The sequence below is a fragment of the Aythya marila genome (assembly GCF_965140915.1).
Source record: "Aythya marila genome assembly, chromosome: 4".
Taxonomy (NCBI): Eukaryota; Metazoa; Chordata; class Aves; order Anseriformes; family Anatidae; genus Aythya; species Aythya marila.
In genome coordinates this window covers 4,417,351-4,432,073 of record NC_139045.1, presented here as the reverse complement: position 1 = coordinate 4,432,073, position 14,723 = coordinate 4,417,351, and the positions used below count along the sequence as shown (strand labels likewise).

General features: G+C 44.9%; 1 protein-coding gene across 2 annotated transcripts in view; it reads left to right on the top strand.

The window, feature by feature from the left end:
* MCUB (mitochondrial calcium uniporter dominant negative subunit beta) overlaps window positions 1-14,482 on the top strand; it is a 28,046-nt gene extending 13,564 nt beyond the window's left edge. The window contains exons 2-10 of one of the 2 annotated variants that reach the window (XM_082758868.1): window positions 590-1,235; window positions 1,389-1,665; window positions 6,668-6,746; window positions 7,042-7,212; window positions 10,584-10,688; window positions 10,898-11,058; window positions 11,884-12,087; window positions 13,242-13,358; window positions 14,172-14,469. In XM_082758868.1, coding sequence (XP_082614994.1) covers window positions 1,576-1,665; window positions 6,668-6,746; window positions 7,042-7,212; window positions 10,584-10,688; window positions 10,898-11,058; window positions 11,884-12,087; window positions 13,242-13,358; window positions 14,172-14,249 — 1,005 coding nt within the window. In that variant the 5' untranslated portion in view covers window positions 590-1,235; window positions 1,389-1,575 and the 3' untranslated portion in view covers window positions 14,250-14,469. Of the gene's footprint in view, window positions 1-589; window positions 1,236-1,388; window positions 1,666-6,667; window positions 6,747-7,041; window positions 7,213-10,583; window positions 10,689-10,897; window positions 11,059-11,883; window positions 12,088-13,241; window positions 13,359-14,171 lie in introns of both variants that reach the window. The other variant, XM_082758869.1, reaches the window with a different exon arrangement.
* Window positions 14,483-14,723: the final 241 nt, after the last annotated feature.

Here is a 14,723-nt window from a genome sequence, read left to right as displayed (position 1 = left end):
AATAAAAAGGAAGCTTTATCTGTGGCATTTCGAACGGGGGAGAATTAATTCAGGTAACGCTGGCGGTGCTCCGTCACTCAGCCACAGCCAGAGGCACCCGTGGGTCTCTCCTGAACTCACCGAGGTGCTGCTGGCCAGAGGGGGTCGTGCCCAGAGCTCTCATCGTCTGGCACCCGCCTGTGCTCCTCAGCTAGCTGTTAGTGCATTGAGCACGTCACCTGCTGTATCCTTTTGGAAACGTAAATCTCAAACGTCTTTGAAGAGTATTATCAGCAAAAGGCTGAAGGTGGCTCATTGCTTCTCAGAGGGGACGGCTGGGGGAGAAGGAGGGGAAGGAAAAAAAAGAAAAAGAAGAAACAGGATTGTTGTCCTGCGTGCTTTCCTTATACTTCCTTACATGCAAACATTTCTACTCTCCTATGAAGCTGAATATACAGAATATTATCGGTGAGGTTATCCAGTATAACGGTCCTGCAGATTTGACATCCCCATTAATGACCTGTAGCACAAAACCAGATCGTTTCTTCTGGAGAAAGCTCTTAAAATATCTTACTTTTTACAGTAACCTTGAGGATATTCTTTTTTTTAGATAGGTCCCTTTTGGGATTAAAGGAGGGGGTTTGGAAGTGGACGTCAATGCAGCTTGGAGGAGGATGTAACACCTCACACCGATATAAAAGCACGATGCACAAACATGCTGTTGGCTTCATTCCTCATCCCATGCTGTAACGAAGCGACCACTGCAGGTGATGGATGTCGCCCAGATCCCTCCAAATGCCCACACAGAAATCTCGAGGCCTGATGGCTACAGCTGACAAAAAGGAGAAACGGGGTCCCTATTTGTTTTAGGGACTAGGAATAACTTTAAATTCAGTTCAGGGAGCCTGCTGGCCGCAGCGGCCCCGTGCCTCCGTGGCAGCTTGGTGTAGGTGTGTGGGGCTGGAGGAGAGATGCTGCCTCTCCATCACTGCTTTGAGCATCTGGGGATAAGCTGTTCGTGCTGGAACAACAACATCTGAGAGGTGCCGACGCTTTGGTGGGCCTGGGGAGAAGGGCAGGAGCTTTCGGCTGCTGCTTTCCCTGCCTGTTGCCCCAGCCCTTCAAATAAATGTCCTGAGTGAATTCGCAGAGGAAGAGGAAGCCGAGCAGCTCCTAATTGCCTGGAGTTGAAAGGCTGCGGGGTGAAGAGCGAGCAGCTAGCCTGCAGATTTGCTTACACCCCCCCCGAGGGCATGGTGAGTGCATCCGAACACGCCATGCAGGGCACACGGGGGCTTTGATCTTCTCTTACTGGGTTTAATTGTTTTTCTTAGGATAATAAGCTTTAGAAAAAGCCTCCGGAGATCTCTACTACAAACGTGTCTTTGTTCTCTTTGCCTGCTCTGCAGAAAGGCTGTGAAGGCGCAGGCTTCTTGTCCACAGCCAAGACCTTGAAGGGTGGACAGGTGTCAGCGGCGTGGAAGCTGGCAGCATCAGCAAAGCCACAGCCTTTTGGTGCATTTAGATGAGAAGTCTTCTCCCGTCACCGTTCCAGAAGCTGAGATTTCCACGAGAAAGATAGAAAAGGAAGCAAAAATGTCTTTCCTTGACATCTGGCAGCACTTCGGCGTGTCCCTTGGGGCAGTGGCAAGGTTGGAAACCTCCATCCACGAGTATTTGATAGTGGTAGGTCCTTGGAGAGAAGTCCTCATATATTACCATTGTGGCTTTCGTCTCTTTTTTTTTTTTTTTTTTTCCTGCTGCCAGGATCTAAGAAATGGCAGCTTCACAGTTCCTGACAAAACCTGTTGAAGTTTCTTACAAGTTATATTCTTAAGTTCTCTGGTTTCTGGCTGTGGATGTTCTTACAGTGGCTGCCTCAGACATTTTCTGACGTTGCCCATCCGAAGCTATGGGAAGGAGAAGGAGCAGCCCTCTGCTTCCTTGCCTTGCTATGCCATTGCTTTCTCTGGTTAATTTTTAACGAGGTTAAAAAGTGTATTAAGCACTCCCTGCGAGTAATTTGAGCGTCCGCAGCGGAGTAACAGGATACAGGGCTGGAAAATAAACTAACCACTGAGCTCCTCTGGGGAATTACTCTTACAGTCGCCTGTTATGAAGGATGTAAATCTTTGCACGTGCGTATTAATACCAACCACTGACAGAGAAAGGCTTTCGATTTGCTCTAACCTGTCAGTTCTTCCGTCCCTGCCTATTTTTCATCAACTGATCAAAAGAAAATTGTAGTGTCCCTTTGGAAAGCTACCTCTTTACAGCTGCCTGCCCGAAGTCTTTAGGCTCACCTAACTGCAGACCTTTAAAGAAAGTGGATGAAGGAGCGGAGGTATGGGTGTTTGTTATAAGGACATCTTTTTATGGTCTGTTGTGTTTAAATAACTATATAGACAAGGAAATGTTGCTGCAGGCTGTGTGCTGCTTGGCTGCATCTGCGGGATTTTAACAGGAGCACGAGTTTAACTGATGGGAAACGCTCTTCAAGAGGTAACTAAATAAAATTTAGCTGCTGACGCGTAAGAAGAGTGCAATAAATTATTTTTATGAATGGAAAGAGCAGCTCTCTTTTCTGATTTTTATTTTTTTTTCCTGTGTGCCACAACCTGTCCAGTGCCTTCAATCCCAAAAGCCCTTTAAGAGAAAAATGAGAGTTGGCTGCAACTCTGGTAAACCTCTCAGTGTGTAAATCTGGCTCCACATCCTTCTGTTACTTCTCTTTTTTTACCTCGTTTCAACTGAAATATAGACGAGCTTTTTCCTGGCTGGCAATTTGAAGCGTTACTGTTTCTCCTGGAGCTGAGTTGGAGCATTTTCTTGGATGGAGATACGGGAAACAGCTCTGTGCATTAAGATACTCTCTTTGCAGGATCTTTGTAGGAAGAGATGCAGCAAGCCCACTTCCTTATCTCATGGGATCCATTATAAGCATATTTCTGAAAGCAAAGTCCCTCTTGGTACCCTTAAATACTGCAGCATTTCCCAGGCCAGGATTTTTGGAAGCATGGCAGCAGAGCAGAGATGCGTTATGTGGGACAAATGACAAACCTGGTCTGTGCTGACGAATTAATCTTCGGACCTGCTGGAGAACAGACAGCAAAGCTCTCGGATGTGGAGGCCTCTGGGTTACATTTTCAAACTTGGATTTGCCCTGAGGAAGGGCTTAAAAATACTCGGGGACTTCGCAATGAGCTGCGGGAGGTCCCTGGTAAGGCTGAGTCAGAGGAAAATGAGGATATTTGTCATCATTTTTATTTATTTATTTTTTAATTTAGGAAGGAGAAGTACATCCTGAGTACTCCCACGTGTCAGAAGTGCCATCCCAGGGTGAGACGCAGCCTGGCACAGCAGGGTTAGCCCAGAATCTGCGCTGTCTCCTGCGGGGGGGCTCTGCTTGGCCTGAAGCCTTGCAGGGGACACAGCTGAATCTCAGCAACGTGCCTCGGAGCTGCCGGCTGTGCTGAAGCCGTTGTTGCACGAAGAGCTGCGACCAGCAGAGAAGCAATGTAAGCAAGGGGGCAAATCACTGAAAAGTTGAAGAGAGGGAGAGAGAAATTGTTTTTGCAGCTCAGTCGAGCGCTTGCAAAATGATGGTAGGAGGCTGCTAGGGCTCCTGACACCTCGTTTTCCTGCCTGTGTGATTGCTTATAAGCACGGCACAGAAATCTAGCGGCCGGTATCTCCAAAACAGGTGGTGGTGACTCATTTTAAAAAGGGAAATACATTCTGTGCAGTTATTGCAAACCCGGGCTGAATACAGATTCGTTTTTGGTAGTCGTGGTGGTTTGAGATCTGCCAGCCCAGCGGACTGTGACGGCACCTGCTTTTTTCCTCCTTTCACTTGGTTTTTAACCTTTCTGGAGATAGTTTGGTCTCAGATGGCAGATTGCTACTCGGTGATGAATTAATTGCTCAGTTTGTTTCTCTTACAGTCAGGCTGGAGCCGAGACCATCCAGTATGCAGAGAGAGACCTTCTGGGTGTCTTTATATTAGAGATGAAGAAAAAAATCTACATACAAGCCAATGCAGAAGATAAAAGCAGCTATCTGTAGTATGTCTCCCCACTGAACAGTGCCTAACGTGGCTTTTGTCCCCTCCTGGCTCAGACAAGGAGGCAGCAGCTGGAGCGGTGCCTTCGCTGCGCTCCCCATCGAGTCCCACCTTGCCCCTTCTGAGCCCCAGGGCTCATCCTCAGGCATCGCAGCTGGTGATTTCCCCCAGGATTTTTCTCTCCCCTCCTGCCCAGGGTAAAACCGTAGCACTGGGTTGTTGTTGGAAGCCTCGCTGCGAGAGAGGTTTTAATTCCTGTGTGTTTTAATGCAGCGTAATTAAAATAAAGGGCGGAAAGCTGATGCTTAGGGGAGCAGCGCGCCGTGTTAGTGTGCTTGTCTCTTTCTTATCATTGCCTTGGAGAGCAGGAAATGAGAATATGGGACACCACAGCACTGATAATAGCAGGCTGTGGCAATATTTCTTTCCCTAAAGGCTGCCTTGAGGCACTGCCGACCCCGTCTCGTGCTACAGGAGCAGGAATTGCCTGGCAGCAAGGAGCAGCTTTGGGCAGCTGAGCGGGGACCTGAGCCCTGTGGGAGTAGTACCCCATTTTTGCTGTTGAAATAACAACAGTACCCTATCTTCACAGGTTTATACAAGTGAAGAAAACAGATTTAAATACGTAGTTGTTGGCTGGCTGCATTTTGGTTCAGAGTTTTTCATAATCTTTTGGCAAGAGAAGCCGAAATGGAATAAATCAAATGGTGTTCTCAGAAAGTCCACTGGTGGCATATATATATATATATATATATATATATATATATATATATAAAATTCCTTTTGCAAGGTAACTTTTTCATGCGAAAAATGCTCTTTTTGTTCTTGCTTCCCCTACCTGCGTTGCAGTTTTATGCAGAAGTTACGGGCTGTGTCTGCCTATGCAGTGCTGGGGGAGGTCGGAGGCTTTCCTGCTGCCTCCTGTAGTGGGGGTGACATTAGCTCCGTGCGTAAAACTGGTCACGCAGAAATTTGAGCTTGAGTTTTGCAGCAGCAGCCACCCAGCCTCGTAAAAGGTTGCTCACCGGATCAGCTCATTTCAGAAAACGGGATGTAGGTAGGTAGGTTGGGTGGTTTGCCACTCAAAAATAGCGGGTTTTGTTTGATTTTTTTTGTTGTTGTTGTTTCAAACGATGTGCTTGTTGGTTTGTTTTTGTAGTGCAAAGGTATTGCTGTCCTCGTCTCTCCCCCACCCTGTTTCTGGCTGCTCAGCTTGGTGCTGCTGCTGCTGTGCCCGAAGCTGTGCTGATAGCCCTGCAGCGAGCTCGGGGCACGGCTGTTCCTGCTGCCAGCAGTGCTGCTGCAGGCGGTGGTGCCGTGGTCCCGTAGCACGGAGCCTTCCTCCCTCTGGCTGCCCTGACAGCTGCATCGATGCCTCTCCAGTGGCACAGCAGCTGCTTGACAAGGGCACGGCGATTTTGCTGTGGGGGACAGGCGCAGGATTTAATAACTCTGCTGAAACCAGAGACTTAAATCTGGAGGCTTAGGGAGAAGGTTAATTCAGCCCCTCGTGCTGCCCCGTTCATCTACCGAGTGCTTACAGAGAGAGTTCATTACCAGGAGCTCAGTTCAACTCCTCTGCTCCGTGGCTTTTGCTTTTCTTCACAAATTCTGGTTTTACTGGGTAGCCTGCGTTAACAGAAAGTTTAAAAAAGAAGAAAAACTTCTGTATATAAAGAAATATATATATAAAGATGCTTTCAATGGATCATGAGTGGTAAATGTTAAAGTCTACGGAATAATAGGATTAAATACCTTAACAGATCTCATTTTGATAAACCGAATTGAACGTATTAAATATTTGTAATTTAATACATTTATATTAGTAGCGAAATATGTTAAAATACATATTCATTGTTGAAGGCATTGTTTCCTCCATAAACAAAATAGATGCCCCAATGCAGAGCAAAATAAATGAACTAACCTTTGGATACAGGCAGGCTGCAGGTCAGTGTCTGGGAAGGGCTGGGCGACAGGCATCTCGACTGCGATGGCAAAGTTGCATGTCAAGTGTCTGTGTCATAAAAACAAACCCAAACCTGTAAATATCCCCTATAAGAAACAAGTGACACACCTTTACAGCTGGATGGGAGGCTGCTGAGTATCACCAGGGGCTGTTTTAACCTTCATGCTTCAGGGTCTTCTGTGTAAAACAGATCAAATCCTGCATGGCTTCTCCTTGCTGGTAGGCAGCAGGTTTCTAAATTTGTGTGTTTGTGTAATTGCCTCCCCCAAATGGAGCCTGGTGGTAAGTACGTGTGTGCTCTGTTGCAGGGAAACTCGTCTACTTGGGTGAGGAAATGACTGCATTACAGCGTGTGGTGTAGCTTTTTGGCCCTCTTGGGCTGCTAGCCCGTGTGTGTGTTTAACAATACCCTTGTGTCTAAGGTATTTTGCTATTTCATCAAGGTTTCTGACTGCCTTTGTTGCCTGAAGGTTACATCACACAAATTTCTCAGTGTTGGGCATCCCCGGAGTGGTTTAGCGTGGTTCAGTTGATTTATTCCTGAAAAGTGCTTCCCGGAGGAATGCCGGGTCCTGGTCATCTCCGGGCTGGGTGCTGCCTTTGCCCAGACCCTCCTTGTACCCAAACCTTTCTGAAACGTGCTCCCTGTGTTTGTGCAGCAGGTGCAGCTCTGGAGGCAAACCAGGACCTGGGCGCGCCGGGAAGGAGCCCGCTACAGCACGCTGGTGCCATCTGATGGTAAGGCTCCCGGCGGGGTCTTGGGCAGCTTCCCCGGGACAAGGGTGCGTGTCTCCATCAGCTAAGGGGAGAGGGAGATGCAAGCACGCATCTCACGAGGCTCGATGGTGTGAGATGAGGTTAGGGGCTTGTCATACATATGTTCCAGAGGACATCGTACTGCGTGCATTAAGGAGATGCAGAATGTAATGCTTGGTTTTCTTTATTCATCCTGTACTTCAGAAACAACGTTTAACTTAAGCTGCAACTTACAATATGTGTTTTTTTTTCACTCTGTTTGTTGTTCTTCTCCCAGAAGTGACTATTAATTACAGGCATGGTCTTCCCGTGATAACGCTGACGTTGCCCACCAGAAGGGAACGCTGCCAGTTCGCTGTGAAACCCATGGTAGCGACCGTGGGGGCATTCCTGAAAGATGTACGGAGAGAAGATAAAGGAATTGTGAAAGCAGAAGTCTTCACAACAGGTATCTCCCATTCCTGCCTGTCTTCAGTTGATTTAAAAAGGAATTCATTCATTTTGTACTTCTCACTTGAAACGATTTCAGTCCTCCAGCAGGTTTAGCATCGTTGCTGCTGGGATGGTTCTTGAAAACTTCCAAGGTTTGCTGGTGTTTCAAATTCAGTGTCGGAGTCTTTTTAGAAAGGCTGATTTAAAATGCAGAATTGGACATATTATAACCTCCCCAGTAGTTTCCTAGTTTCCTCTATTATCATTTTTTTCTGGTAGCTTCTCTTTGTCCTGCTGTTTCTGAACAAATGAGTCTCTTCTGGTTTCCTTGGGATCTGTTTCTGTCCTTGTTCTCTGTGACTGTTCTGAGAGGCAACCAGTCTGGCTCCTAAGGACGATGCCTGCCCGTTGTTCCCTGTTCTCTGGAGCTGGAAGAATCTGTTTCCCCTAAGGCAAATTTGAACTCATATGTAAAATGTATTAGGAGCTAAGCAACCAGATAATGTGTGCAGTGATAAAGGGCAGCTTTTTGAAACTCAGAGAGGTTTCATTAATCAGCTGGAGTACCATATTTCAGGGCCCTTGGGCTGAAAGGAAAAGGCTATACTTACATGTTAGCATTGATGTGTTTTTTCTGTTTGTAGCGTGTTATAATACCAGAAATAACCAGAAATGATTATTTCTGGAGAGGTGTGCAGCCCTTTAACTAAAAGCATCTGTTTCCTCACACCCAACTCCCCACTACCCCTCAAAAAAAGATGGCATATCCCTACTAAAAGATTTATTTTCCGTCAGATAACACACAGAAGAAGGGATGGGGTCAGGGCAGGTTGTCCAAAGGTTCAGAACTGCGTGCACTCTTAACGTGCCCTTTCTTCCTGCCTGATAGTGCAGGGAGCTGCAGGGACTGAAAACAGACTGATGCTTCTAGATTAGGAAGCCACGGATCTTGGAGAAGCTGTTTTGGTTGTGTTTGGAAGTTGACTTAGTAAAGCAGACGAATATCACACAGAACAACGTGTTTGCATTCTCTAGATCAGTGGAGGTGTGATCTGTGTGGATCCCAGTGCGTGCGTGAGCTTCATGTATGCCACAGCTTGTGCGTGGTTTTGATTTTATGTTCTACCTGCTGGATAGAAAAAGTAGAAAATTCTCTTTAAAAAGATAATTTTCTGAGGCTGTCCTGTATTTTCAGAAGGCACTGCGACAAATCATCACTGTCAGCAGCTGGCTTTTGCCTTAACGGGCAAGTTTTCACTGAAAATGATGCCTCAGGGGGTTGAAGCAGGGCTAACCAGGAACATGCTCCGGCAAACAGTCGCCTCTCAGTCTCTGCAGCAGCATCCATGAAATAAGTGTCTGTGACTCACTGATGAATCCCATATTTCGGTGTTATGTCAGGAAGGCTCCACGTTAACTTCTCATTCTGCTTCAGTGTCAACTTCAGTCGGTTGTGAGGCACGATTCTGGCTGTTTTCACCCAGTGTCATCTGTTTAAACCCCCAGCTTTGGAGTAAAAAACCCGTCTGCTTTGATTAAAACTGTTTTTCAGAAAACAACTCTACTCTGTGTTTTCAAGTGAATTGTAAAGGAAGAGATCAGCTCAGATGTTTAATTCATTAGGAAACTGATACTGTAAAGAGAAACAGTTGGTCAAGTGTTCAGAGTTGAATTTAAACATTTATTACCAAAGAAAAATTATGAAGGTTTGATTTAAGGCAGACACTTTTCTGTGTCATTTAGCCACTAAATGAAGCCCGGCCTCAAACAAAAGTATTAGCGCTGTCCTTGATGCCCCCTGTCATTGTCAGCAGATCTGCAAAATTTCTGTAGACAAAAAATATCCTTTTGTCCACATTTGAACACCTGTGCTCGGTGTAGGAATGCCCGTATGGAATTTTCTGAAACTACACAAGCCCTCCTCCCCAGACTTTCCTGCTTTTCAGCTAATGAAAGGTCGGCCAGGTTAATGAATGTGTGTTGTATCAGATCCAGCACAAAGAGCCTGTCTGGCATTTTTTTCCAAAGGATTTTTTTTGCTTAAATGTCACTTGATAAATGTCACCTTAATTTACATGCAAATGAGGTTCCATGTCCTATTACACCGTTTAAAAAGAAAGGGAGGGGGGCAGAATATGTGGCTGGGCACGTTAACATTTCAGATTTTGGACTGAAAGCAGTAGCCTTCCAGGTTTGCTTTCTTACCCACGTCAGGTGGGTCGGGGAGCCAGACGGTGCAGCAGCTCGTGGAGCTCAGCAGCCTCCATCTCAGCAGCTGGGGCCAGGCTGCAGAGTTACAGTGAATAAATAATTGGAAAAACAAACAAACAAACACACAAAATACAGACAAAAACAGCCAACCATGACAAGTTTTTGCAGACAAAAACCTTCGTCGGATTTTGTAGCCTGATGATAATTCATCTCCAGAACATAGCCTCTGCTTTCTGCTCCTGCGCACCCCTCTGCAGGGGTAGGGGAAGATGCCACACGTAGGGAGAGGTTTTAAATCCCCTCTGCCCTTTCTTGTTGAATGTCAGGTAGGAAGGGATCCATCTCTCACGTGGATGCAACCTGTTGTTCAAGACACCACAGGTCTACCAGAGTGCGAATTTTGCTAGGTCGGCTGTGCGGGGAGTGCCAATATTAATCAGAGCCATAACACAAGAGAACACAACATGCCTGCTCGTATTAGGGACGATATCACTACACTTCTATCCATTTTTGTATTTTTTATATATTTACATTCAATGAGGCTTTTAAAAGTAAACCCTGAGCCTCCTTTTCTAAAGGCTTGCTCAGATATGCATTATGAAATATCTCATGAGAGACACTTTCTTCATTAATGACCACTATATATGTTTTTATTATTATTTATTATAATAAATAATAAATTTATTTATTATTTAGTATTTGTTGAGTGGGAGTTGCTTGGGGAAATAACTTTTTTTCTTTTTTTTTTTTCCAAAATTTCCTGCATGCTTCAGGTCCTTGGCTGTGTGCGTGTTTGTGTTTTGAAGGTCTGCAGCCAGATGCGGTCTCCTTTATCCAAGCAGTGCAAATAGAGATGCTGATATTGCAGAGCATGGTGAAATTAAATGTGAGAGATGTGTGTAACACAGAGGGACAGTCGCACTGGGGTAAAGCACTGAAGACTACCTAGTGAAATAGTAGGAAAAGTAGCAGTAAAACCTAGTGACACTGAGAGAACTGCAAAGTCCGAATGCTACCTGTAGAGAAGGCATTAGGCACACACTCAGTATTAATGTTTTCCTCCTTACTGTTTAGTATCAGTTACTGGGTAATAATGGCAATCATTAGTAAAAATCAGCTAAGGTTTAAGATTATTTTCAGTGGGAATGCTTTATGGCATAACTCTTTCATCCGCAGATGGTAGCAAGGTTTCTGATGCAACCTTGATGGAGGTCTTACTGAGGAATGACTTTAAGCTTCTTATCAACAGCACAGCGTACAGCGTGTCACCTCCTGTAAAAGGTAAGAGCCGTGCTTAATGACTCTGATTATCTCACTTCATCTAGTGAGAGTCGTGGGAAATCTCAGACAAATGGAAGCTCTCAGGAGAAAGCAATTTCTCTGTGGTTTTGTACCATTGGATGGTCCTGCTTTGGGGGTTGAGGTGGGAGGAGAGAACGGAGAGGGGCAGATTCCTGAAATGTTTCATATGACAAACACTTTCCCTTCAGATAAGCTGAGTAGTGAGCATGCTACTGAAATGGAAGATGTCAAATCCTTGATTCACAGACTGTTCGTGGCTCTGCATTTAGAAGATCACCAGATCAGGAAGGAGAGAGAATTGCTGCAGAAACTGGACCATCTGAAGGAACAGCTGATGCCTCTTGAACAGGTTGGAAGAAGAGGGTGGGGGGTTGTTAATTTATTTATTTATTTATTATTACAAAAGCATTTCCTCGTATCAAGAGTAAGTCCTGTGATAGAAGAAGATCGGCGTGAAAGGCTGGGGTGTGTCTTCTGTGTTTGTCATGCAAACAAAGTCAATTCAAATTCAATTCAAATAATTTTCAGTTCAGTTCTTTTTCCCTCCTGCTTTGTTTGTATTCTCTGGGTAGAAACCACAACACCTGGACACATGGCTAGCATTGGGATTGAGCATCCACTTTGCTGGCTGAGTTCTGAGTTCATTACAGAAAAAAACAGAAAAATGGTGAGGTGAAAATCATCTGTGGTTTAGGATAGGGTTTTCTGTGTCACCAAGGCATCAAGGCAGATTGTATGGACTAATGGTTGCTGTAATCCAAGAGGAGAAAGTATAAATGTTGATCTGAGGCAGGTTATGGTAACCAAACTTGAGCTGAGGAAGCCAGAAAGAGCCTGACAGGACGGGCAGAAACTTTTCCTGGGCTTCAGACCTGCTGTGTGAGGACCAGCCTCAGCATCAACCAGAGCTGCTTTGAATGATAAATGGAAATCCAGCAGATGTAAATCTCTAGTAGTGGCGAGGGGAGATTTAACAGCAGCATCTGTTGGTGCACAGCAGCCAGGAGGTCTGGCTGCCCTTGGATTTCAGTCCTTGTCTTACTTGGCAGGTTAAGTTAGTAAAAGGAGAGTACTGAAAAGGGATCCAGCCCAGCAGGAGTAAATACAGTGCAACTGGCGAGCAGCTCCTCAACTACTGTTTGTTTGAACAGGGTCCTGTATTTCTTCTCCCTAGATGAAAGCCAAAATCACGGACAGTGCAGACGCAAAGACCTCCAGGCTTCTGTGGGTTGGCTTAGCTCTGATGTCAACACAAGGCGGAGCGCTGGCATGGCTCACGTGGTGGGTCTACTCCTGGGACATCATGGAGCCAGTCACGTACTTCATCACTTACGGGAGTGCCATGGCTTTCTATGCCTACTTTGTTCTTACTAAGCAGGTGAGTCCTCCTCCTGGAAGTGTCTGGAGTATTGTGAAGAAGAACTGATTCTGAAAATCATCATGTTTTGGGCTCCGATGAAAACATAGTTTGGTACGAAGCCTTGCTATCAGATGAGGGCTTATTTGGTTTCTGATGGGATCTGAAGTCAAGCCAGGTGCTGTTACACGTGCACTGCAGAGCACCTGTTGAGCAGAACTACTGCTGCCTGTAGGACTTCATAACCTGGGGAATGAGAAGGGATGAATGAAACCTACCTTTTATTTTAGATCTTGGTAGACCGTTTTCACCAGTTTTCACAAGCACCTGGCTTGTAGCTGTAAAGGGAGAGCAGCTAGTAGTGCTGTGCCAGCTCATGAGCACTGCCTTACAGCTGGCCAGGAAGCAAGGCACTGAACAGTAGCAACGAAAAATACAAAACACAACAGATGTTAACTGAGCTGCGCAATACAGGCAAGTCCTGAAACCCTGTAAGACTTGATTTCTTTTTCCTGTTGTAGCTCTGTACTTTACTCCCAAAGTGGACATCTGGATGTCTGACTGTGATACAAAACTCTGTTTACTAAAGAGTTATGTGGAAGAATAACTACTGCTTCCTTCCACAATACCAGGGGATCCACAGACCTCATGAGATGTCAGTTTCTTTTCGTGAAAAGGGAAGATGTGTCAATTCTTATGACCAGCTGTCTCTGAATTTTACTCCTCACTGATTTTTAAAAAGGGCTGAGGTATTCCTACTTCATGTATGTAGATATACATAAATCTCTAAATACAGAGATTACCACTTGGCTTTTCAGAACAGCTGTTGGCACCTTTTCTTGAGATGGAAAGTCTTGGAGAAATAACTGTTGAACTTTCTCTGCCTCCTTGGAAAGCCGTGTCCATTCACTCCGGTGGCTTCAGTCATGAAGATCAAGCTGTTATTATGATAGAGAATTCCTCTAGACGTGATAAAAATGATTTCTACCACGTGTCTTAAAAAGGCTGCTAGGGGCACACCTCTACACGTAGCCTCTTAACAGTACATGGATTGTGTGTGCAGCTGTGCACACACCTGTTGAACTGGATAAACCTTCCTGAAACAGGCTGAACTTTTCTGACCTCTACTGGTTTTTCTTGCTAACCTCGTACGTGTGCCCCTCTTTCTTCACCAGGACTACCTTTACCCTGATGTTAAGGACAGGCAGTTCCTCCACTACTTCTACCGGAAATCCAAAGCCAAGCATTTCAATGTGGAACAGTACAACAAACTAAAAGAAGACGTAGCAGAGGTAATTAAACGCAGTCCTTAAAGAATGTAGTAGCCTCTGGGTTAAGACTTTTTCAGTAAACTCTCAGCTAACAGAAATTGACCTCAAGGTTTGTTGCATTCATTGCTTATCAACCAGTCTGAGCTGTTTAACCATCCAGCGCTTGCCACTGACGTGTAGGCTGCTTCAGTGCGTCAGCAGAAAGGGAGACTGCACGAGTGAAAGTTCAAAAACGTTAGTTTCTGAGCCCTGCACACCTGCTCTTTCCATACTTAACTATATTGCATTCCCAACAATTCTAATAGAATATTAGAATTCTAATAGAGTTCAGCATTTGACAGCTTAATGCTACTCCTTTGGTAAAAGACTTCCATCTGGTCTCCTGTATTGTAGAAAAGATGGTGCGTGTGCTTGGGAGAAACAATTTGGTCTTTGTGAAAAAAAGAAAAAAGAAAAAAAAAAGCAGATCCTACTCCCCAATTCTTATTTTCCCATCCCATCTCTGACCCAGTGTTCGGTGTGTCATTAAAGAAAATTGAAACTACCCCTAATTTTAGTTCAAGACCTGTGGTTAATGGTATTGTTTCATGAGTCAAAGTTGGCAGAAGGCTAGGTAGTCCAATACTTTTTCAACAGACTGCGAGTATGAGTTTTTTAATTGTAATTTTAGGAAAATAATCCTTTGGGGAGGGTGAGGGGAAGGTGGTGTAACGGGGCATACCCTGCTCTCTGGAGACGGGCTGAGTGACCCGAGTGTCTGTAAATGTTCAGCATCCTCCATTTGATTCATCTGGTTTCTTGCACAAGACCAATGCTTTCTTTCTTGTGCTGCAGGCAGAAGAATCCCTGAGGCGTCTACGCCAACCTCTGCACCTGAGACTTCCGATCCAGGAAATTACTAACAAGGACTGACGTTGGTTTGGTATACGTTAGCATTGTCCTTTCAAACCTGATGTGAACGTTTAGTTACTGTATAGAAACTGGATATTTTTGACCACTATAGTTTTGAAAATTACAATAAATATCTATAAAAATGATTTGGTCAGTTGGTGGCTTTGTTTTGTTTTCCTTTGTCTTTATTTGCTCCATGTTTTCATTTCCTTAAGGAAGTTGCTGAAGAAAAGTTCTTCAGATATTTGTCAAATCCCTTCAGTAAAATGGAGGTATTCTGCTTCCTGGTAAAAATGACAGGGATGTTTTTTAGAATGAGGGCTGTCTTTTTACAACCATGACTGTAGCACAGCACTAGCTTAGTAAATAAGTAACTCTTGTATTAAGTATTACTGATTTGCTTTCTCTTTCCTTTTCACTAGCTCTGTTCTCTGATTTTGTTTGTATAACACCACTGGTGGGGGTTAGACTTGCATCCAAAGTAAGCTGCTTGTT